Below are 22652 nucleotides of genomic sequence, written 5' to 3'. Positions count from 1 at the left end.
AGCCTGTGTGGGTCCTAATGCTCCAGTATAGTGACGGGGATACTATACAATAAAAAGGTGCTGTCCTTTGGATGAGATGTAAATCTGAGGTCCTGACTTTTTGTGGTCATTCAAAAATCCCAGGGTGTTTTTCGAAAATGAGTAGGGGTGTAACCCTGGTGTCCTGGCCAAATTCCTCATTGGATTTTAACAATCATGGCCTCCTAATAATCCCCATCTATGAACTATGTTCTCCTCCCCACTGATAGTTGATGTGAGGTGAGTGTTCTGGCACACTATGGCTGTTGTCGCATCATCCAGGTGGATGCTGCACATTGGTGGTGATGGAGTGGAGTCCCTAATACCTGTAAAGTGCTTTGAGTGGAATGTCCAGAAAAACACTATATAAGTGTAAGCAATTATTACAAAGAGAACAATGGCTTATTGCTACCGTATTGGAGCAACACCTCAGACATACTCATCTGCAGAGTAGCCAAGTCCTTTTGAACAGTGAATTGAGGCTTTGATGGACATTTGATGACAGGTACTGTATGTAGAATAATAATTGTTTTGTTAACAATTTCAAGCTGGACAACACATACTATGTTACCTACAAAACCCTAAACAAGTATAAATACTGAATGATTTGAAAAGTAACTTAGACAAATGTGCCCATGATACTGACGTTAGCTTATGTAAATTCATGTTGCTTTTCCATATGTAAAGGAGTTGTACATTGTGTTTCTGGAATACATATAGCAGTATCTCCACCAAAGAAAAAAAGCACATTGCTTCTCTTGCAGCACAAAACAGAAAGTAGCTGTCGATGGAACTATTATTTTAAATATTGAATAAGCTCTAATATATAAAAATATATATATAAAAATATAAACTTTTAACATGTATTACTCTCTTTTCATTTATAATACTGTTTCAATAACATTACATCACTATTTACATTTTGAGAAGCATCAAACTCTTTAAAAATCAAAACACTTCAATGCTCACTCTGTGCTCGATGTGCTATTGGCCTCATGCTATGTACATTATGGAGACCATGATGTATTCCTGGAACAAAATATTATTTTCTAAATCACACTTCCAATTCTTTGTTCGTCTGCTTTTTTTAATATGAAAAAAAAAATGTTTCATATAACCGCTGGACACACCAAGAGGAAAACTGAAAGAAAACATACAAGGGAAGATGTACTTCCATCTTTTCCCAAACACTACCACGAAAACCACCAGGTCCTAGTATTCCTCAGCCTTTCTCACCTGCTAAGGAAGCCTGTGGTAATTATTCCACAAGCTGCGTGTCACGTCTTAGGCTACTGGTATTGTACTTGCTGTATTGCATAATGAAGATGTATTCAGCCTGCAGTGCAGCATGTGCACTAGACACGGAAACATTTCCTATCATTTGTGAATTTTAAAATTCTAAAAAACTAAAATGAATTTTAGTGCCGAAATATTTTAAATACAGAGCCCTAGTTATGTCTGTGACATACAGTAGGTGGTTTACTTGAGTCATGTATCCTGCGTGACAGATAAGGCTATTTGTTGCGAACTTTAAACAGTGTTTTATATTATTTCTAATACCTAAAATGTTACTTAAATGTACGCATTTTAATAAGGTAATACGATATAATAAATCTGTGCGTCTGTGTCTATAACATCTGTGTTGCAAAGTCCAGCATTATTCGTCAGCAGGGGGGGCAGAGTTCTGTGTTACACACGCTCTCTGATTTATCTCCCTGAACTAGTGTAGGAGCCGGAAGTACTGTGAACATCCTAGAAAGAAATACAACATGCCAACATGATTCAAGTAAAAATTGTTCGGGAAAGTGAAAATATTTTTGCACAATGATAATAAATCGGTGTATCCTACAGAAAAGATTAAACGAGAGGTATAAGATCAACTCGAGTAACGACCTCATCTGTCGGTCAGGTCTTGCACACTCTCCTGGTAGTACTTGAGAAAGTAATTAAACTGTTAAGGTGAGTTGACATTGAAATTACTTGTACGTTCTAATCATTTTAACATGTATAATTACCTCCATTTATATAAGCGCATTCAAAGGTTTGATTTTTTCAAATGTATGATATAGAATGAAAAACTAAATAAAGTTAAAAAAAACACTATTTAAGAAGAACGTAACAAACCCTTGATCGTCCCGAAATCGAACAGGAAAACATAAATTATACTTTTTATGATATTTGACAAAAAAGGGCATATTAGTAAACAAACACTGTTTTGCTCCAGACAAGGTATTAGGATCCCTATTGTCGTCGATCAGCTCTTGTTTAGGATAAACAAAGCGCTAAACAACGTCTGTTTTCATCTTTCAGTCTTTTGATTTTTAATACTGTACAACATCTGTATGTGTTCTCTCTGTCTATTCGTTGTCAATTAGCTAAGAACATTTCTGAGGCACATCAATGCTGTTATATAGATCTTTATGTACATGCATTATACCTTGGATTACACCCTTAATGTGAAAAGATAGTGTAGATCCGTAGATGACCTAGTTTAATATGTTATGCTAAGCTCTGGTTGTTTTTGTATGCTGATAAATCTTTAGAATGTTTCTTACATGAAATATTTTGAACCTCGCATGCCTATATTAATGTATTAGTAAACTTATGCTCTAAGTCATATACTCACTCAAACTAGCATTTTATAGCACAAAGTTTGTTGACAAAGGCTTATTGTTAGCTTTTTTGAGCTTTCACTTCTTGTGAGTGTTCTACAGTTTTTCTTCTCCTGTTCTCATGAGGCTGTTGCCAGCAATCCACTACATTTTGTCCTCTTTTTTCTTGCAGGTTTCGAGATGTCAGTGTGCCTGTGAAGCAGAAGATGGCTTTTTTCTGCATCAGACTTTTAAGAAGCAAAAGACTCTGCTATCTACTGGCTTGTAGAAACAATTGGCAGAAGGGATATAGAACATGTCTTTCCAAACAGAAGCAATGCACTCTCTCCCTGTCCGTCCAAGGCAGACGTGCAGATATTTTCAGAGACAATAATTTGCAGCCGTGGCTGCAGGAACAGACAGGATTAGCAGGCAGTGAGGACCTGGGGACGCTGTGTGCAATTCGCTTGGCTCTCTGCAAAAGCATCAAACCCAGACTTCTCAGTGTCAGTGCTGGCCATCAGAGAACCCTGTACACATGCATCCCATCAGTTTGCAGTATCACCCTGCAGGTCGGCCTGCCTTGCTGTCAGCAGTTCCACACCTCAGCGTCATACAGAGCCCTGCCTGTTCCGCTCGTATGGATGATCATCAAACCGCTTCAGAAGCTTTTGGCTATCATACTGGGCAGGTAACAAGGTGTTTCAGTGTTTCTACACAGTGTTTCAACAGTATGCAAAGTCACATGCACAGTTAGTATGAGATCATACTGTCATATTATGTTTTTACCCAAACAAACAATCACATTACAATGCTGTTAACAGGAAAAATACACATGATTTATATAAGTTTATTAGCTTCATCTTTCTTATGACATTTGCAGAGTATAGAGATAAACTGGGAATTTCTGCCTGTTTTCATGTTTTCCAGTTTACACTATTCGGCTTCATTACTGAAAATCATGGTGTGTCTTTGAGGGATTTACATCTTCATAACAGAAGGCAAATTCTAAACAGATGGGGTACAGAAGTTATTACACGCCTTCTATCTTTTATTGACACGATGCAGGCAGCATCCCAATATGGGGGAGTGTCAAATCCAGTGAGCCACAGAGTGAAAGTACAGTCGGTATAGAAAGTCACCACCTCCATTCAAAATGTGTACCTTTTGTTGTATGACACTCTGAAATTAAAAACAAATTAAGTTAGGCTTGTTCCATTTTTATTTACACACAGTAACCCACATTAGCCAAGTGAAAATAAAATTCGAAAACATTCTGAAAATTAATTAGTATTACAACAGTAAAATACCTTATTTGGATATGTGAACACCCCCCTTACAATTGCATTTGTAAACTTGCTCATGTATAACCAATCACCTTACAGATCACACAACAAACTAATCAATTGATCAATTGTGGTGATTAGTTCAGAATAAAAGCAGCTGAAGGCCATCATTAAGAAGTGGAAGGCGTATGGCACCACCCCGACCTTGCCTAGATCAAGCCATTCATTCAAACTGGATGACTGAGCAAGAAGGAGACTGATTAGAGATGCCTGTATGGGAGGGTGGCAAGAAAAAAGCGACTCCTTAAAAAAAGCCACATCAAGTCTTGTTTATGTTTTGCTAAAAAGCACCTTAAAGATTCTGTGGCCAAGTGGCAAAAGGTGCTGTGGTCAGATGAGACCAAAATTGAACTTTTTAGCCAGAATGCAAAACCATACATCTGGTGAAAACCCAATACATCTTACCATCCGAAGAACACCATTCCTACAGTAAAGCATGGTGGTGCAGCATCCTGTTGTGGGGGTATTTCTCTTCAGCTGGGACTGGGGCACTTGTCAGGATAGAAGGGAAGATGGATGGTGCAGAATACAGGCAAAGTCTTGAAGAAAACCTGCAGCCCTCAGCCAGGAAGTTGAAAATGGGAAGATGGTTCACATTTCAACATGTCAGTGACACAAAGCACACCACCAAACTAACCATACAGTGGCTGAAATACAGGAAGGTAAGTGGCCTAGTCAGAGCCCCAACCTAAATCCAATCGAAAATCTTTGGAATGCCGTGAAGAGGCCAGTCCATTAACGGTTGCCACGCAGTTTGACTGAGCTTGAACAATTCTGTAAGGACGAATGGGCAAATATTCCTCCCTTTGGTTGTGCAAAGTTGGAAGAGATGTATCCAAACAGACTCATGGCTGTAATTCAAGCAAAAGGTGCTTCCATCAAGTATTAACTCAGGAGGGTGTTCTCTTATCCAACCCAGTTATTCTACTTGTTTATTTTATTTTTTTTGTTTAGAAATTTTGCTTTCTTTTTTCACTTGGATGTTGGAAGGTACAGTTTGTAAATAAAACTGGAAAAAGTCTGATTTAATTTGTCTTCTTTTTGGGCTTTTTGGGCAACAAAAGGTGAACATTTTGAAAGGGGTTGGTGACTTTCTATACCCACTGTATATAATAGAATTACGTTGTTTTGTTAATGGAAGCAAAATCTAGAATGAATTGACCTGAAGGCATGTATGAGTCATACTGTATGTCTGTCACAGTTTCCATCAGGTCAGTCAGGTTTATTAATTAAAAATATGTTTTTGCATTGCAAAGACTTGAAGTCCATAGTGCAACACACCTGTCTAAGGGACTATACTGTATAAGGACAGTGAAGCATGTGTCTCCTAACAATGTGTTAACATCTCTCATTACAACAAAATAGCAGTAGATAAAGACTAAGGAAGAGCCAGGTTTCTCTGTAGGCTATGGCTGTCGGAATGGTCCTTTTATGAATGAGAAATTCCATTTTAAGTGAGGTTGCATTTAATAAATTAAGGACTTGAACAAGTGTTATTCTTTGTCATGGAGTTAGTGACAACCCCATGAAGTGGCTGGTGGATTTAATTTTTTTTGAGATTGCATTTATTTCTTTGAGGGTGAAGCTTTAAAATTAAAATATCTTCTGGCCAGTTGACACACTATCTCTGTGAGCTCTTGGTTGCTTGTAATGTCAGTCACCATGCACTTGTGGCAATGCAGACCTGTGCCTTTGGGGTTGTCCACAGGAGTATCCGAAAGTGGTGGGCCGGGCTACCCCAGAACCGGCAGGAGATGTTGCGCCAGGCCCTGTGGAGGAAGCGCTGGCATGCTGCGGCAGGCATAGCAGCGCTCGTGGCAGTTCTGGCACTCTTCCTCCTCACGCACCTGGACGAGTCACCCATCACCAGTCGGATGCGTCTCCTGGTCTTCAACAGAGACAAGTTTATTGAACTGGCCGAGCTGACTGCTGAGGGGGTGAGAGGGGAATGGGCTGGCTTGGGGGGAATTAAATAGGCCACTTCAGTAAAATGTTGACAGCAGTACTGGAGGGTAAAAGATTCTCAGTAAATGTATTCCAGACTCTTTTATTAGGATTTCTGGGGGTGAATTACTTTAAGACTTTTTTCTGGACCTCACTTGAGAGTGTATAAGGACTCCAGGGGTCTTCAGAACATAATTTTGGATTCACTGGTTTTGTTTCCCATTCCTACTCCTGGAGACTTGATCACACAGGTTATTACTTTTTCTTGTCTTTTTTTTACTTTAGAGTTGTACACAAATAATATTTTCCATTATTCATTTATATCCCCAGAATGTGTGAGCATTATCATTAAAATTCTGAGAACCTGTCAAAGTAAACTGGATAGCAGTAACTCAAATATGTTATTCCCATATTAATCCCAGGTTACTACTGGGATACTAAGTGATTTTTGAGTAAAGCTGATTTTTTTATCACCTTATTAAGAATACCCCTATACTGATACTTTTGGTCATCTGAATATACTGGTCACACAAAAAAATTAGCAAATGGAAAGACAGAGGTGGCAAATTGTACATGAAGTAAGCCAGTGGTTCTTCTGCATTTTCTTCTGCAAACCTGTGGTTCAGATGAGGCAGTGTTGTACATGAAGCACTGCTAATTGTTGCTGCTGATGTGCTGTAAGTAGTGCACTGTTCATGCAATTAAGCTTAAAAATGTCTCTGGGGAAACATTTTTATTTTTCATAACCAAAATAAAAGCTATTAAAATATTTTACTGTGTGATACACGTTGGTATGAAGTATTCCATTTAAAAAAATAAGCATCATTTAGGTGCGGAAGATATTTGGGTAGCAAATCCTTCATTCATGTAAATGAACCCTTTCCATTCCAAGTCCATTCCAAACAGACATATTCTGTTTATTTTAATAACTGCATATAAATGTAGTCAATGAGAATAAATGTAAATGTAGTATTATTCAAATTAATTCAGTTTATTTTTATATAGCACCTTTCACAACAAGGTTGCCACAAGGCACTTAACAAAGCTGTGTGACAATACATGACATTACAATACAGAAAGACTAAAAGCCAGAAGACAACGGAGGAGAGGAACCAAAAACTCCTCTGTAAGGAGAAAAAAAAAGGGTCCAAGGTCAACTGGCTGCCCAACCCTTTTGGGCATGCTAAGATTATAGAATTCTAAAAAAGTACTAAATGTGGAGTATTAGGTCTTCCATCATGTCCTTCTGTGTGCCAGTACTCCATGCAGATCTCTAGACCAGCAAATCCTCCTAGCTGTATTCGCAATGTCCCTCTTGGATCCATGGCAGTGATGCAGCATCCAACTCAGATGGTGCCCGAGCTGGACACCATCTGGACATGTGGGGAGGAGAATAGGATAGTTTGGTCAGAACAGATGTATCTACCTGGAAGGCCAACACCGAGACACAAAATGGCATGTACAGCAGGACCAGCAGCAATGAGCTATGATGTAAGGTGTGAGTAGCCTAGGCTGAAGTAATATGTTTTCAATCAGGATCTAAATCCCGTATGTAGGCTGGCAGACTATTCCATAAACTAGGGGACCTGTAGCTAAAGGCTTTACCGCCAACTGTTTTTTTATTAATATGTGGAATAAGAAGAAGACCTGCATTCTGTGATCTAAGTGGGCAACTTGGATTGTATACATTAATCAGCTCCATTAAATAGACAGGTGTCTGACCTCTGAAAGCCTTATAAGTAAGTAAAATAATTTTGAAGTCTACCTAACAGGAAGCCAATGGAGAGAGATAAGTATAGGTGTTATGTGGTCATACTTTCTACTTCTGGTAATAATTCTAGCTGTAATAATTCACTGTAAGGTGTTGAAGGTGCGATAGGCGCTCCCTGATAGTAGAGCATTACAGTAATCTAATCTGCTGTATACCAGAGCATTTATTAGTTTCTCTGTGTCTTGAGTGGAAAGATAATACCTTAGGTTTGCAATGTTTCTTAACTGTAGGAAGCACGCCTTCAATATTGCATTAACATGAGAGTTAAATGAGAGCGTTGTTTCTAAGATGATGCCTAAGTTACATGCCAAATCTTTAAGGCAAAATTTTAAACCCTCAGAGTTGAGTGCTGAGGTTATAGCAGTCCTATCCACACTGTTGCCTCCAAACAACAGAATCTCACTTTTATCACAGTTGAGTGAAAAAATATTTTCACACATCCAAGACTTTACTTTATTAATGCAATTAGCTAAAGTGCCCTTTGACAAGTTGTCATTAGAAATAATGAAATGTTTATTGGAGTGTCAAGTAATACTTAATTACATATAATTACATATAGTGACTAATTATATACAGCTAACACTTTTAAAGATACAGTATATGAGCTTTTTGGAAGCTATAGGAGGAGTCGAGGAAAATGGCTGCTTAGATCTGTGTGTAAAAGTGGTAAAACTTGGTCAGTAAGTTGACCCTAGCTTAGTACACTCAGTTCCCAAATTTTATTAACAGTACATGGAGGAATTCAAGGATACTCTGGTGTCCCGAGATGATCCACGGCATAAAGTGGTGGAGACTGTTGTCAGTCACTTGGTGCAGAGAAACCGGGACCTTCCTGAGATGTCTGCTCTCCCCTGGACTGTCCAAGTGGTGGAAGACCCCACAGTCAATGCCTTTGTTCTTCCGGTAAGTCATAGTGAAATTGAAATAAGGCAGGTTCACAGATCCCATTCATGGGCATGTCTTACTGTGGCAGGAGATATCAGTGGCTGTGGTGGACGATAAGAATACAGAATTGCAATTGTTTTTTTTTATTTTTGTTCAATTGCCAATTCCAGGTGAAAAAACGTAACAGTGACTTTTTCCTGCTGATGCTTTGTCTGTGGTGAAAATGTCTCAAAAACATCTGCTTTTTTGCATAACAGTGAGTGCCAAACCCATGTTCTGCTGCAACATAAAGTTGACAAGTTAAAAAAGAACTGAAATGCAGAAAACATCTTCCTCCAAAAATTGTAGTAGCTCCACAAGAGTCATATTTTATTTTTTACCATTTTCATCTTGTTTTACATTTTCAAAACAGATGAGTGCAGACTACATTTATTTACAGACTATGAAAAAACACGATGTAAAGTCCTAAGGCCATGCAGAAATGCAATTGGTTATGGTACAGCAAAACTAAATGTGGCAGCTGAATGTTCTGACACGCCACAGCATGCTCTGGCTTTTGACAGAATGGACGGGTCTTTATCTTCACCGGAATGCTGGAGGCTGTTGCTGACATTCATCAGCTGACATTCATTCTTGGGCATGAAATGGCACACGCAATCATCGGACACTCTGTAAGTACAACCAGTCAAGTTAATTGTGCTGCTTGACTAACCATGTGGGTGTGTATCTGTGTGGTCTATGCATGCTCACATATGGTATGCCTGTGTGTTTCTAAGGTTTAGTGAGCAAAAAAAGGCTGATCTTCATATACTGTTACTCCCCTGAGATCACTTGTAGGGCCTGTTTAAAAAGCCAGTGACCCTTATGAGTAAGGTAATTTACATTTTAACATATCAGTTAGTTTTCAAACCCCTTGTGTTACTTGTGCCTTCACTGTCTGTGATTTGATTTCAGAGGGAATTTGCATCATTTTAAGGTCTGCATCCCCCATCTTAGTGCTTGTATAATTTCTGGTGTTTAGATACATGATCCAAAGTGCTTCCTCAGCTCACTTCATTGTTGCATAATTAAAGGAAGACTGCCTTATATAGATATATAATATATGCCTTAATGAGTAGTAATAATAATAAGAATTGCTTACACTTATATAGCGCTTTTCTGGACACTCCAATCCATGGGGACTTCTCTCTACCACCACCAATGTGCAGCATCCACCTGGATGACGCAATGGCAGCCAAAGTGCACCAGAACATTCCTCATACACCAGCTCTCAGTGGGGAGGAGAACAGAGTAATGAAGCCATTTCATAGATGGGGATTATTACTACTCTTTTTTGAGAAGCACCCTGGCATTTTTAATTACCATAGAGAGTCAGGACCTCAGTTTTATGTCTCATCTGTAGGAGAGTGCCTTTTTACAGTATAGTGTCCCCATCACTATACTGGCGCATTAGGACCCACATAGACTGCACGGTGAGCGCCCCCTGCTGGTCCCACTAACACCACTTCCAGCAGCAACCTTAGTTTTTCCCAGGAGCGACCCCTGCTGGTCTACCAAAAGCAAACCTTATTTGTCCCAGGAGGTCTCCCATCCAGGTACTGACCAGGCTCACATCTGCTTAGCTTCAGTGGGTTGCCAGTTGTGAGTTGCAGGGTGATGTGGCTGCTGATATATGTAGATATAGTAGATACAGTATATGTGGTTCATTTGTCCTAAAAATCTCAGCTGGTTCGTCAAGAAACAGGAGTGGCTGTGTCTCAAGTGGTGGTTGAGTGCCGTCGAGTCTGTATCGACTCATAGCGACCCTATGGACAGTTGTTTCTCAGGTATCCCCACCTATATGTACAGACCTTCAGTGAAAAAGGTCTGTTATAAACACATAAATCAATTAATCTGAAATTGAATAAAGAATCCTGCGGTTTTACATGCAGAAATAAAAGTTATTTTTTAATGATTGTTTGCAATTTGAATCCCACTGATACAAACACCCAAAGTGTGGTCTGGATCTTTACATGACAGATGTCATGTTGTGTGACATTTTGCCCAGACTTTATTTTAATGAGTGGTCCCCCACCCTATGTATCCTATGTGTTCATCTTAATACATGCTTATTTATATAATAATTATGTATGTAGTATGGTTATTTTGTATTATGTTTGCCACATGTTGGTCATATGTGGACATTAACCTCATATCCTGGCCTATAAAGAGAGTCTACACTGGAATTTGGTCAAATGGCTGATGTCATGTGCAGCAACACAAGTGTTTCTGCTTTCATAAGACGTGTTGCTTGTGATATTTTGAGAAACACTTAGCATATTTGTATATCATTCACTTTCAGTTAAAATGAATTAAAGGATAGGAACAGAATAAGATGTATAAACAAATGAAACTCAGATCTAAGGAGTAAGATATATTTTTATTATGTGAGGGGGTTATTCAGTGTTACAATACTATATTCGTAACTGTTTATGTTTCTAAATCCTTTTCCAGGATATCAAATGTACTACGATGCTGATAACGTTTGTGTTTCTGTGATTTAATGAAAGGGTTGTGGAGTTCCAGTTGTGTCTATATAGTAATAATAATAATAATAATAATAATAATAATAATAATAATAATAATAATAATAATAATTGTTTACACTTATATAGCGCTTTTCTGGACACTCCACTCATAGCGCTTTACAGGTAATGGGGACTCCCCTCCACCTGCACACTCCATAGTATGAACTGTGCAGTTCATTATATACTTTTCCACTGTATATTAACTAAAAAGAATTCAATCTGATATATATTTCTATGCATGATATTAATTTGAGAGATTGTTTGGTGCTTTGTGTGTCCCTCTATTAAATGACAGCTTGATGATGTGATCTGTGTCTGTAAACTACTTCACACTCAGTATTTAATAAGTCAGTTTTATTGTGCTGTACATCTCGGTACTGCCTGAAAGGGTGATTGTTGTGTATTATGCAATGCGTCATGGTACTGCACAGGAAGCTTTATGTATATCTCAGTTTTGGAAGAAAGGGCTTTTATTGTGTGTATTGTAAATGAGAGTGGGAATGGTTTTGTTTAAATGCCCAAATTAAATTAACAGGAAGTTAAAAGTTTGGGCACAATGGATGATTATTTATAAATTAGTGTTTTATCATGGTTTTGCACTTTTGAGTGGGTAATTACATGAGCCACAGCCATGCTGGTTAGATTCACTCCGTGAAGGCTGAAAAATACTCTGCTTGTTTCATCTGTGCTCTTAGTTGTTTTCAGTGGTTCACTGAACCAATTAAGCACCACCAGGTGTTAAACAAAATACAGTTGCAAGAAAAAGTTAGTGAACCCTTTGGAATTACCTGGATTTCTGCATTAATTACTCATAAAAATGTGGTCTGATATTCAACTAAGTCACAATAATAGACAAACACAATCTGCTTAAACTAATAACACAAAAACAATGGTACTTCTTCTTGTCAATATTGAACACATAGTTTAAACATTCACAGTCCAGGCTGGAAAAAGTATGTTAACCCTTGTATTTAGTAACTGGTAGAACCTCCTTTAGCAGCTATAACCTCAAACATAAGATTCCTGTAGCTGCGGATTGCATTTTTAGACCATTCCTCCTTACAAAACTGTTTCAGTTCATTGATATTTCTGGGATTATTTACGTGAACAACTCTCTGCAAGTCATGCCACAGCATCTCAATTGGGTTGAGGTCTGGACCTATTCCAGAACACAAATTTTCTTCTGTTTAACCCATTCTGTTGTTGATTTACTCCTGTGTTTAGGGTCATTGCCGTGTTGCATCACCCAACTTCTATTAAGCCTCAGGTGATGGACCGCTACCCTGACATTCTCCTGTAAAATTTCTTGATACAATTTTGAATTCGTAGTTCACTCTATGATAGCAAGCCGTCTGGGCCCTTAGGCAGCAAAGCAGCTTCAAGCCATGATGCTCCCTCCACCATGCTTCACGGTTGGGATGAGGTTTTGGTGTTGGTGTGCAGTGCTTTTTTTCCTACAAACAGTGTTGTGCATTTCTGCCAAAGAGTTCAACTTTTGTCTCATCCGTCCACATAACATTGTGGAACATCCAGGTGGTCTTTTACAAACTTGAGACATACAGCAATGTTTTTTTAATGGAGAGCAGTGGTTTTCTCCGTGGTGTCCTTCAATTAATATAATTCTTGTTCAGTGTTTTTCTTATAGTGAACACATAAACAAAGACTTTGACAAGTTCAAGAGATTTCTGCTGGTCCTTTGCTGTTACCCTAGGGTTCTTTTTCACCTCCTTCAGCATTGCACGCTGCGCTCTTGCTGTGATCTTTGCAGGATGCCCACTCCTAGGGAGAATAGCAACAGTACTGAATTTCCTCCATTTGTAGACAATTTGTCTTACTGTGGATTGATGAACACCTAGGCCTTTAGAAATGTTTTGTAGCCTTTTCCATCTTTATGCATCTCAACAATTCTACTTCAAAGGTCCTCTGATATTTCTTTTGATCAGGGCATGGTTCACATGAACAGCTCTTCCTTGAGAAGAGCAGACTCTGTCAGTAACCAACCTTTGTGTGTCTTTTTTATAGGGCAGAGCACCTCCAACCCACACCTCCAATCTCATCTCAATGATTGGAACACCTGACTCCAATTAGCTTTTGGAGAAGTCATTAGCCTTCACACACTTTTTCCAACCTAGACTGTGAATGTTTAAACAATGTGTTTAGTACTGACAAGAAGAAGTATAATTGTTTGTGTATTATTAGTTAACGCACATTGTGTTTGTCTATTATTGTGACTTAGCAGAAGATCAGACCACATTTGAGTAATTAATGCAGAAATCGAGGTAATTCCAAAGGGTTCACAAACTTTTTCTTGCAACTGTATCATATGATTGAAAGGGACTTATACTGTAAGTTAAACACTCCTGTCTTGTACACTACAACTTCACAAGCATGTTGTGATGAATGGTCTGCACTTGTTTGTAACATTTTGTTTTTAATTTCATTATCTTCTGAATATATTGTCTGATCTAGATGTCACAGAAGTTCTGTAAGAGTAAAGGGAGTGAGAAACTGTATGGAAGGACCTGCTGCCTCCCTTCTTTTCCTCTCTCATGCTCTCTTTTTGTCTGAAGGCAGAACAGGCCAGCATGTCTCATATTGTGGATTTCCTCTCAGTCATCCTCCTCACAGCAATCTGGGCCATTTGTCCTCGGGATAGCCTGGCTGTCTTGGGACAGTGGATTCAAGGCAAATTAGTCCAGGTAAGACAATAAAAATATAGAACAGAACACCCTTGCAGTGAAACTCTGGAGTTCTGGAGACCTCACCCACTGAAGACAAATGATTTTTATCTCTGTTATTTGAATTTTATATCACCTTGTAGCACTGTGCCACCTGCAATAGTTCCTATCAGTTAAAAGTACAGAAGTCTGGCCCTACTACTTGTCCATAGGTGTTTAGACTGCTAGCTGACTTTTAGGATGGCTCTTCCACCTCGGTGTCTCAGTGTTCACTCAATCTTCTCTGCCATTTAATCAGCACCCCACCAATCTATCTTGTGCTAGTTCGCTGTCAGGCTTAGTGCGTGCCCTGCCTCAAGATGAATCATCTGCTCCTTTTATCACTTCATCATCCACCTGCCTCCTCATTGAGCAGCAACTTCAGGAGCTTGAGGCTGAGACAGATGCTGTCACCTCAGCTCAGTCAGGCTGTATATACTGTATCCTCTCCCTCACCCCCTCACCTCAAAGGCCCCATACCGAGGTAGTAGATTATCTAAACTAAACAAGTAGCAGAACTTCAAGATTTGGATGAACTCTGCCCAGTACTGTAGCTCCCCCAGATGCTGCAGTGACTTTAATTTTGGATGAAGTTGGGAGGCTGCAACTGAAGAAGCGAGCTTCAGATGTTGAATTGACATTTAAATTGGTCATCCCCTAGTGTGCTAAAGGGGGGCAAAATAGATGAAAAGGGGACATAACTGTGAACACAGAGAGGGGGGAGATGATTATCTCTATGTCAGAGAATTCCTGCTGAAAAGCTATTACATAGTTACATAGTGTTGGAAAGCTTATTTGTATTTCCAGTACCATATGTTCTTTCAATATTTTTTTTGCATTTCTTTTCCCATATTTGATTTATTTTTTGTGTTTTATTCTTATATAGTCAACCTGTCTGTATTATATAGTCAACCTGTGGGTGTATTATATTTCAATCAAAGGTCATACTGTGTCGAGGCAGACTGTGTGCCATTCTGGTTCTACTCTGAATCTGAATCAGAGAAATGGAATCTGTCCTTGGCTCTGACCAGAATGCTGTGTTCAAGGAAAATTCATAGCAACATCATTTCAGCAGCAACAGTGTTTCCAGCTTTCAAGGGGATGGTGTTGGTCTGTGTGTGTAAGACAGTTTAATTTGCTGGTTACGTCTTTAAACTTGTCTCAAGTTATTGCTGTTTCAATCATAGTTTTCCTGCTTAATTTCACTTCACTTTACAGACCCCGTTTATTTATGCAGCTTGTGACTCAGCTCCACATTCTCTAAGCTGGTGAACATTAAACACTGTGAAAAAATTTCCAAGCAGTGGGTGTTCTGTATTTTATAATGAGAATGGCCTTCAGCGTGGAAAATCAAGATGCAGCTCGGATAGCAACCGCTGTGAGCCACAGAGAAGCCTTGAGGTCCCTGCTCCTTTGTTCTAAAAAAGCTTCTGTCCTACTGTAATTACAGTTTATTTTTATTTCTTTGTTTTCTTTCACGGGCTGTAACTATCTAAACGACGGGTGATCGAAAAAGACCTCCCCCCAGTGAAGCAATTGTGTCATTCCATAATTCTTTCACTGTAACTGTATTTTATGCCAACAAGGAGGCAACCTAAGTACAGTACAATCTTTCTACAAAACATTACCAAACACTAACACTTCTGATATATAAATGTAACAGCTCATATACGTTATATTGAATCTTCTGTAGAAATAGTGTGTGCCGTTGCCGATTATTTTTAATAACGCCTATATCCCATTGATAAGATCAGGTGTCTCACATTGAAGGCAGCGTGTCAGTCATCAAAGGAACAAGTAAAGGTTTATTCCATGCTGAAAAGAAAAGAAAAACACAACATTTCAGCTCTGCTCCACAGCCGAAATGTTGTGTTTCTTTTTTTCTCTTTCAGCATGGAATAAACCATTACTTGTTCCTTTGCAGCCTACGCATGCTGACGCAGCTACCTACTTGAACTATGTCAGTAATCATGTATATGTTTTTGGTTTATTGATTATTCTGTGTTGCCTCCGCTAACCAAGAAAATCTTTGATATGCAAAAACAGCTCGCAAACAAATGAAAGCTTCCAGTGTCTCCAAGGAGTAGAATAAGAATATAAATGTTATAGACACTGGGTCATTCACGTAGCTAGCAGTATTTACTGTTCTCCCCCCCTCATTCTGTCCCTTATCTCTCTCACTGCAGTTCATGTTTGAGCGGCCCTACAGCAGGAAGTTGGAGGCAGAAGCTGACAAAGTAGGACTTCAGCTGGCTGCTAAGGTACATCATCCCTTTCCTGCACATGTCATAATAAAGGTTACAAATGAGAGGCCATTTTGTGTCTTGGATTTTTGTTAGGTGAATGATCAAAGACATCCATCAAACCATTTCTTAAAGATCCCATGGGAACAGTTTCAGTGTCATGGCTAGGGACACCGGCTTGTTCCTCCAGGATTCTGTCTATAAGGAAGTGTCTTTTTTTGTTTTTTGTACTGAATGTTCCCATACTTCCACTAATGTTATTGGATTCTGGTATCAGTGTTAATCTTGTGATGTCCCTGTTTTAGACCAGGAGCTTGTCTGGTTGCTCTCATAATTCCTGTATAGAAGCAAATGTCAGTCTCAAACAGACTATACAGACGTACAGGGGCACAGTAAGCTCTGTGCTCCACTGAACAGAGAAAGGCCACAGTTCCCTTTTACAGAGGTCCTCTGTTCTGGTTCAGACTAAGCCTCTTGATTTTGTGTTGGAATAGGCATCATTGGCTTTTCCAGGCTGACACTGCAGGGATTCAGTCAAGTACTTTAATTACATAATTGAACTTTGTTCTGAAGATATGTTGCATAATTAAGAACTAGTTAAAGAAACCCTGTTCAATCCAATAGAGTGGAAGAGGCAGGGCTGCCAGCCCTGAAGTAGAGAGTCATTCCAATGTGAATTCAGACTGCTTAGTTCATCCCCCAACATACAATGATCTCAGTGCCAGAAAAAAGAACTAATGCATGAGTGCCAATTAAGTACAGCCAGAAAACCAGATGTAGAATGTAGGATTGCAGTATTATAACAGTATTATAGCAGTTTGTGTGAAAACACATTTAATGATCTAGTTAGCTGAGCTAACCCTGCACTCTCTATAGTAAAACAGTGCACACTAATAGAGAAAACATTAAACAAAATCAGATAGACATAAATGCAAAGTGTTTTTCTGGATTGTTTGGGATATTCTCTATGAAATATTTTGTGCACAACAGACACTAGATGGCGTGTTAGGTAAAGGGAATGGTGTGTGTCATTGTAGCCATTTCAAGAGTGAGAAAATATATCACTGCATTACGCATCCAGTTTTTGAAACATACTCAAACACATGCTCTTAAACTGTTCTGTATTTCCTACTACTATATTTTTGCAGGCATTTTTTTTCCAGTGGGAGCTTTTATAGTGCTGAGGACTGGTATCCTTTGATTTTCAGCATGATAGGAAAATGTAGGAGGAAAGAGCACTGAAAGTAATAGTCAGCAGTACCTTGATCTCTGTGGTTCAGCTTATATAAATAGAAAACCACATCTGTAATAGAGCTTATTCTGTTACTAACAACAATGCTTAACTGGAGGAGGTGCATTAAAACAGTGCTGTCCTGTCTCTCAGGCATGTGCAGATGTTCGGGCTGGGCCAGTGTTCTGGCAGCAGATGGAGATCTTGGATCGGCTGGAGGGGGAGCCCAGCATGCCCGAATGGCTCTCCACTCACCCATCCCACAGGAACCGTGCCACCCAGCTTGACCGCCTTGTCCCACAGGTAGGCAGCAATCAGTCCCAAGTGTGATACCTATCAGTGGGTCCTGCTGGCTCCTGTCAGCAGTGGGACTGGAAATGCATGCCAGGCAAAGCAGCAACACTATCAATCTGTCATTTAACTAAGCAACATATTCCTTTTCCTCTTTCAACACAATACTATTGGCCCGGATTTTGGTTTAAACTTAAAAAAAAAACATTTTCATTAATCACAGAAAAAAAGGTAAAGTCCAAACTAGGGCCACAGTGGCTCATTGGTTCAGAGCTCATCCCAGTTTCTGTAGCGTTAAATGGAATAGTGAGCATGGTGACACCCCCCCCCCCCAGATAAGGTACAATCAGATACAAATGTAGGATTTACCTTCCAGCAATGCTGATTAATCATAGAAAAAGAACTGAGCATTTTTCTGTCAAAAGACAGAAAGAAAATGGAGAAATTCACAATCCTCAATTTTATTTATTTTAAGATTTTACTGAACACATAACATAATGTAGTACACAAGACTGAGTAACTTTGATTAGATGTGCCAAACAAATGTCTTGCACTTACAACAAGAATATGGAAATAAAGCTTGCTGTAAAAGAAATTCTAAATGATTGCAAATCATACTGTCTCTGGCTTTTAAAAGAGCTATGTTAAACTTAATAACATACGTTTCCTTAAGGCATTGTGGTACAACAATACCTGAGGAAGGCTCCACGGCTGAAACGTTGTGTTTTCTTTCTTCTTTTTTTCAGCATGGAATGAACCTATTACTTTTTCCTTTGCAGCCTACGCATGCTGACGCAGCTACCCACCTGAACTAGTTTCATGATGTTTGTTTGTGTACTGTAATTAGGCTCAAAAACTGGAAAAAATATTTTTAAAAATGAATGTTGTGTTTGTATTTCCCTATTGCACAGAATAGATAAATACAATAAAATAACAAAGTGCGATTTACCTTGTTTGAGTACTGTGTGTGACATACATTATTTATAGATCCTCATTTGATGTGTATTTGAGATGTTCGTTTATTGCAACTGAAAGCTTACTTGCTGTTAGGGAAAAAATGAAAGGCTTTGGAAACCTCAGCACTTTTGAAAGCTGTTGATGTCTTCAGTTGGACAAAGGTTAAACTCATTTATCTTTTCCCAGCTCTGTACATTTAAAGTAAATGTCCATTCTTTTAATTAGATTAGTCCAGCATGTGGATAAGCCTGACATGCTGAATGTCTGCTGCCAGCATTTGAGGAGGTCACGTGCACCTCTGTTGCATGGCACATAAAGTACAAAGAAACTGAAGTGTTCATACTCAAGTCTATACTGCTGCTATAGGATAAATGAACTGTACCACAGCCATTGTAAACAGTGTCTGAGGACCAATTAGTGACAGGAAAAGGGAACGTTGCGTGACAAGTTGTGTGTTTTCTCAATGATTGTGATGTGCTTTCTCTAAATAGAAACTAAAAGGTTATAAGGGGTTTAATGACCACAGCCTTACTATTAGCAACAGTTTACCTTCAAGAATAGATTTTTTTTTACACTTTGCATTTTTAAGCAGCAGACAGGGGGGGTCAAGACTGAAAGGAATTCTACAGAAACAACAAATGCAATGGCCTATTTGCAAATCAAACAACTTCTAATTTGACATATGATTAAGAAAATATTATTTGTTGTATTGTAAGTTAGTCTGTTGATAACATTTGATGACTTGGGGTTTTGTGTTGTTAACCTTCAGGCACTAGAGCTGAGGGAGAGGTGTGACTGCCCCACTTTGCCCACCAGAGACCCCCGCACTGTGTTCAGGAAGAGCATGCAGGTGCTGCTGGAGAGTGTGAGAGAGAAAGCAGACAGCCCCTCCCACGGTGGAAGCATCTTGGAGACTGCCCAGAGCCAGCGCCAGCCCAGAGCCCAGCCTCTGCCCATGCCACCACACCCAGAGAATGAGCAGAAGCACCCTAGGGTCTTTGCAGCAAAAGCACAATTTACAGAATCTCTGAATGCCACCCAGAAATGAACAGCTCCCTCTTCTCAGTTAAAAGTACAGTTATAACACCTTGTATTTCTGTGTTGACTCAGTCCTCTAATCAAGTGGCTATAAACGACTCAAAAAACGCAAGAAAAGTTTCAGACTAGATGAGGCCATTTGGCTCTGCTAGTTCACTTGGCCATATATATCTTTTAGTGTTTAGCGCTGCACTATTACTCTATCTGCAGCGTGAGGCCTATTTAGAAAAAGGATCTTTATTGATTTGTTTTTTTAGGAAGCCATTTGTTTGTTTTCTGTGTTTTGGTATGATTTCAAAGGACTGTAAGTCTCAGAAATTCTATAGTGGGATTAACAAGAAATGACCCACTATAGAAAATGTGGAATAGAGGTCTTGTGAATGTGAAATTACAAAAATGAACAAGTTGTCATCTTTTCAAAGTTTCTTATCAATTTCTGTACCCCTCTCTCCTTCACAAAAAAACAAAGACTCATATCCACACATTGTCCCTGAAGACTGGATAAATAACAGGACAGGATCTTGTTCTATGTTTTGAAAGATCTGAGCAGGATTTTTGTTAAGAGCAAGGATGCTATCCCTCTGTCTTGGCCTTGTCCAAAAGTACCAATAAAGTGTGGTTTACCTAAAGTTTCTGTTTCTTACTAGTGGTTGACCCCATTGAATACACATGCACTTCAACACCCAGAACACCATAATCTATCTTTGTCAGGTTTCCACTTTATGAGAAAGCCAACTCTCAACGGATCATGCCTCCTTAAATAAAAAATAAGCAAAATAATGCCTTGTGAATATGCAGTAGAGTTTGTAGAAGTGTTAACAGTGATTCTTCTTGTCAATACAGAAAGCTCTGAGTAAAAGCAATCAATGATCCCTAGACATTCAAGACTTGAAGCCCTCAATTTTCACTCTTGGTTATGCAATATGTTACCTAACCTTGCCATAATGCCTGCATTTTATTATTATGAATCATTATTTTGTTGTTGGTTCTGTTGCTTATGTAGTTGGAGTAGTCTTGGAGCTAAAAATATTCAGTTTTTTATTGCTTTAAAATTTGGCTGCTCTCTGCTTTGTGCAACACCCGGGGAAACCCATAAAGAAGCTAAATACAAACCAGAAGACTATAAAAATATTTATAAGGCAATTCCTTTTTTCAAGACTAATTAAAGAAGCTGTGCAAAAGCAAACAAAACAACTCAAACAGACTTCAAGCAAAAAGGTGTTATGTAAAGAAAATGATAATGGTTTCTAGTTAATGATCACATTCTGCTGAGGGGAAGCATGATCACAAAGCTTGTGAAGATCATGTTTTACATTTGACATTTGCAGTGAAGCTGCACTGAGGTTTGCAAGGAATTTTCATTAAATGTTAAGCCTGACAGAAGAGAAACGGTTTCTTCAAATTTCATGTGCATAATGTGTTTCCTCTCTGTACTGTACAGTAGTTGCATGTCTCTATATGTATTTTAAATTGTCTTTGAATTTGTAAAAAATATGACAGTATTTCAAGCCTTTTAAGTAGGGAGAGCAAGAGTAAGCGTAACGGGTGTCAGCAGACTTATATTTAGTACACCTACACCTAGTGTGATGAATCTTGAGAAAAATAATTCTTACCTTTGTCTGCTTTGATCCATATTGGAATGTACAGTTTTGCTTCTTCAATCGTGAGCACTGACAAAAAAAACGGGGGACTGAACTGTCTTATACTTTTAACTCACAGGCACTTCTTTACAAATGCAAACAGCTTCTCTGACACTTGGCCTGTATAGCATACCTTTCTCTAACCCATTGGCCTTATGCCGCAGTGAAGAAGGCAGGCCCAGGACAGAAACGATGAATTTGCCTTCAAGTAAAGTCAGTCACCGTGAAAAAGAAGAGGACATTTATTTCGAGCCATAAAAATTTGATTTCCCCCAATAAAGTCTAACTGGACTAAAAATGATTTTTTTCAGGTCAGTTGACTGTAATCACTGCATCCTTCCTCGCTTCAATGAGTAGAAACAGATTGCCCTTTTTCCATGGTATGGGTCTGTGGCAGCTTGGGGAGAGGTGTGGCAGAATGTTGACAGAAGCTTATGTGGTGCTACTAGGTGAGTCACAGAGATGTCTCATCCAACGGTCTCCATCAGGGCTGATCAAATCCTCTAAACCCCATATACTCTGTTCATGATCACATTTATTTTCCCATTTTTCCACTGCAGTTTGTTTTTCTTTAAAGTTATTTACAGCTTGCCTTCATTACCCTATTATTCCTACTAACACCCACAGACACCTTTAATGTTATTAATACATGTTTTGGAAGAAATGGAAATCATCCTACTAGCGTCCCATACCATGCCATCAAGTGTGGTATTCATTAGAAAATCTGAGAAGATCCTGGAGAATCTTATTTTCATTTGAAAAAATATTTTTTATTATCTAACAAATTACAATACATTTATAATAGAGGTCCTTTATTAGACCTGTATATGATGGTAGTGAATGAAATTAAAACAATTTGCCAAAATAATTCCATGGTCTCCATAACATTTAATTACAACCCAAATCAGGAAGAGCAGAATGAAGACAGATTTGCTACCCCCACCATTTTGTTATTTGGAATTTTTCCTAGCAGGAGAGCAGACAGCATTTATATTTGTAGAAAACACCCTCCCACAACTCCAGAGGTAGACAAAATACAAGGCACCAAGCTGTGCAGTGGCTAGTGGAATCACAAACAGCAGGATTTCTATTGGAAAATAAGATGCAGTTTAATTTAACAGACCGTGTTATAGTGAATAGAACCTGGCTGCAATACAAAATATGTCAGTCAGTGTGTAAGTAGCAAGCTGATTTTCTTAAAACAAGCCCTTATTTCTCTGCAAAGCAAGACCTCATCAGCAAAACTCTGCAGATATGTCACTGCTTCTTGAAATACTGTATAGGAAGGTCATGGAATATGAAATCTGGGACACAGATTTAACAAAACCCTACATCTTGTTCTTGTGTCAATTTATATATATTACATACAGAATGAAATGCTATGCAAAACAGTATAATAAATACAAAGATGCT

At 38.8% G+C, this 22652-nt stretch overlaps 1 protein-coding gene across 2 annotated transcripts; it reads left to right on the top strand.

Moving 5' to 3' along the window:
* The first annotated feature begins 1697 nt into the window (after positions 1-1697).
* On the top strand, positions 1698-20228 carry oma1 (OMA1 zinc metallopeptidase). 2 transcript variants are annotated; one of them, XM_088598772.1, is made up of 9 exons: positions 1698-1977; positions 2803-3300; positions 5664-5892; positions 8400-8573; positions 9119-9226; positions 13693-13821; positions 16026-16100; positions 17467-17616; positions 18384-19260. In XM_088598772.1, the coding sequence occupies exons 2-9, from the start codon at positions 2837-2839 to the stop codon at positions 18417-18419; spliced, it is 1365 nt and encodes a 454-aa protein (XP_088454898.1). In that variant the 5' UTR covers positions 1698-1977; positions 2803-2836; the 3' UTR covers positions 18420-19260. The 2 variants fall into 2 exon arrangements, with proteins under 2 accessions (XP_088454898.1, XP_088454897.1); XM_088598771.1 differs by lacking the exon at positions 18384-19260 and adding an exon at positions 19331-20228 and having other exon boundaries at positions 1701-1977.
* Positions 20229-22652: the final 2424 nt, after the last annotated feature.

Source organism: Lepisosteus platostomus, chromosome 11 (genome assembly GCF_059453375.1).
Source record: "Lepisosteus platostomus isolate fLepPlt1 chromosome 11, fLepPlt1.hap1, whole genome shotgun sequence".
In the NCBI taxonomy this organism is placed as follows: Eukaryota; Metazoa; Chordata; class Actinopteri; order Semionotiformes; family Lepisosteidae; genus Lepisosteus; species Lepisosteus platostomus.
The sequence above is the reverse complement of the archived record's forward strand: the minus strand, read 5'-3'. Positions and strand labels throughout refer to the sequence as shown.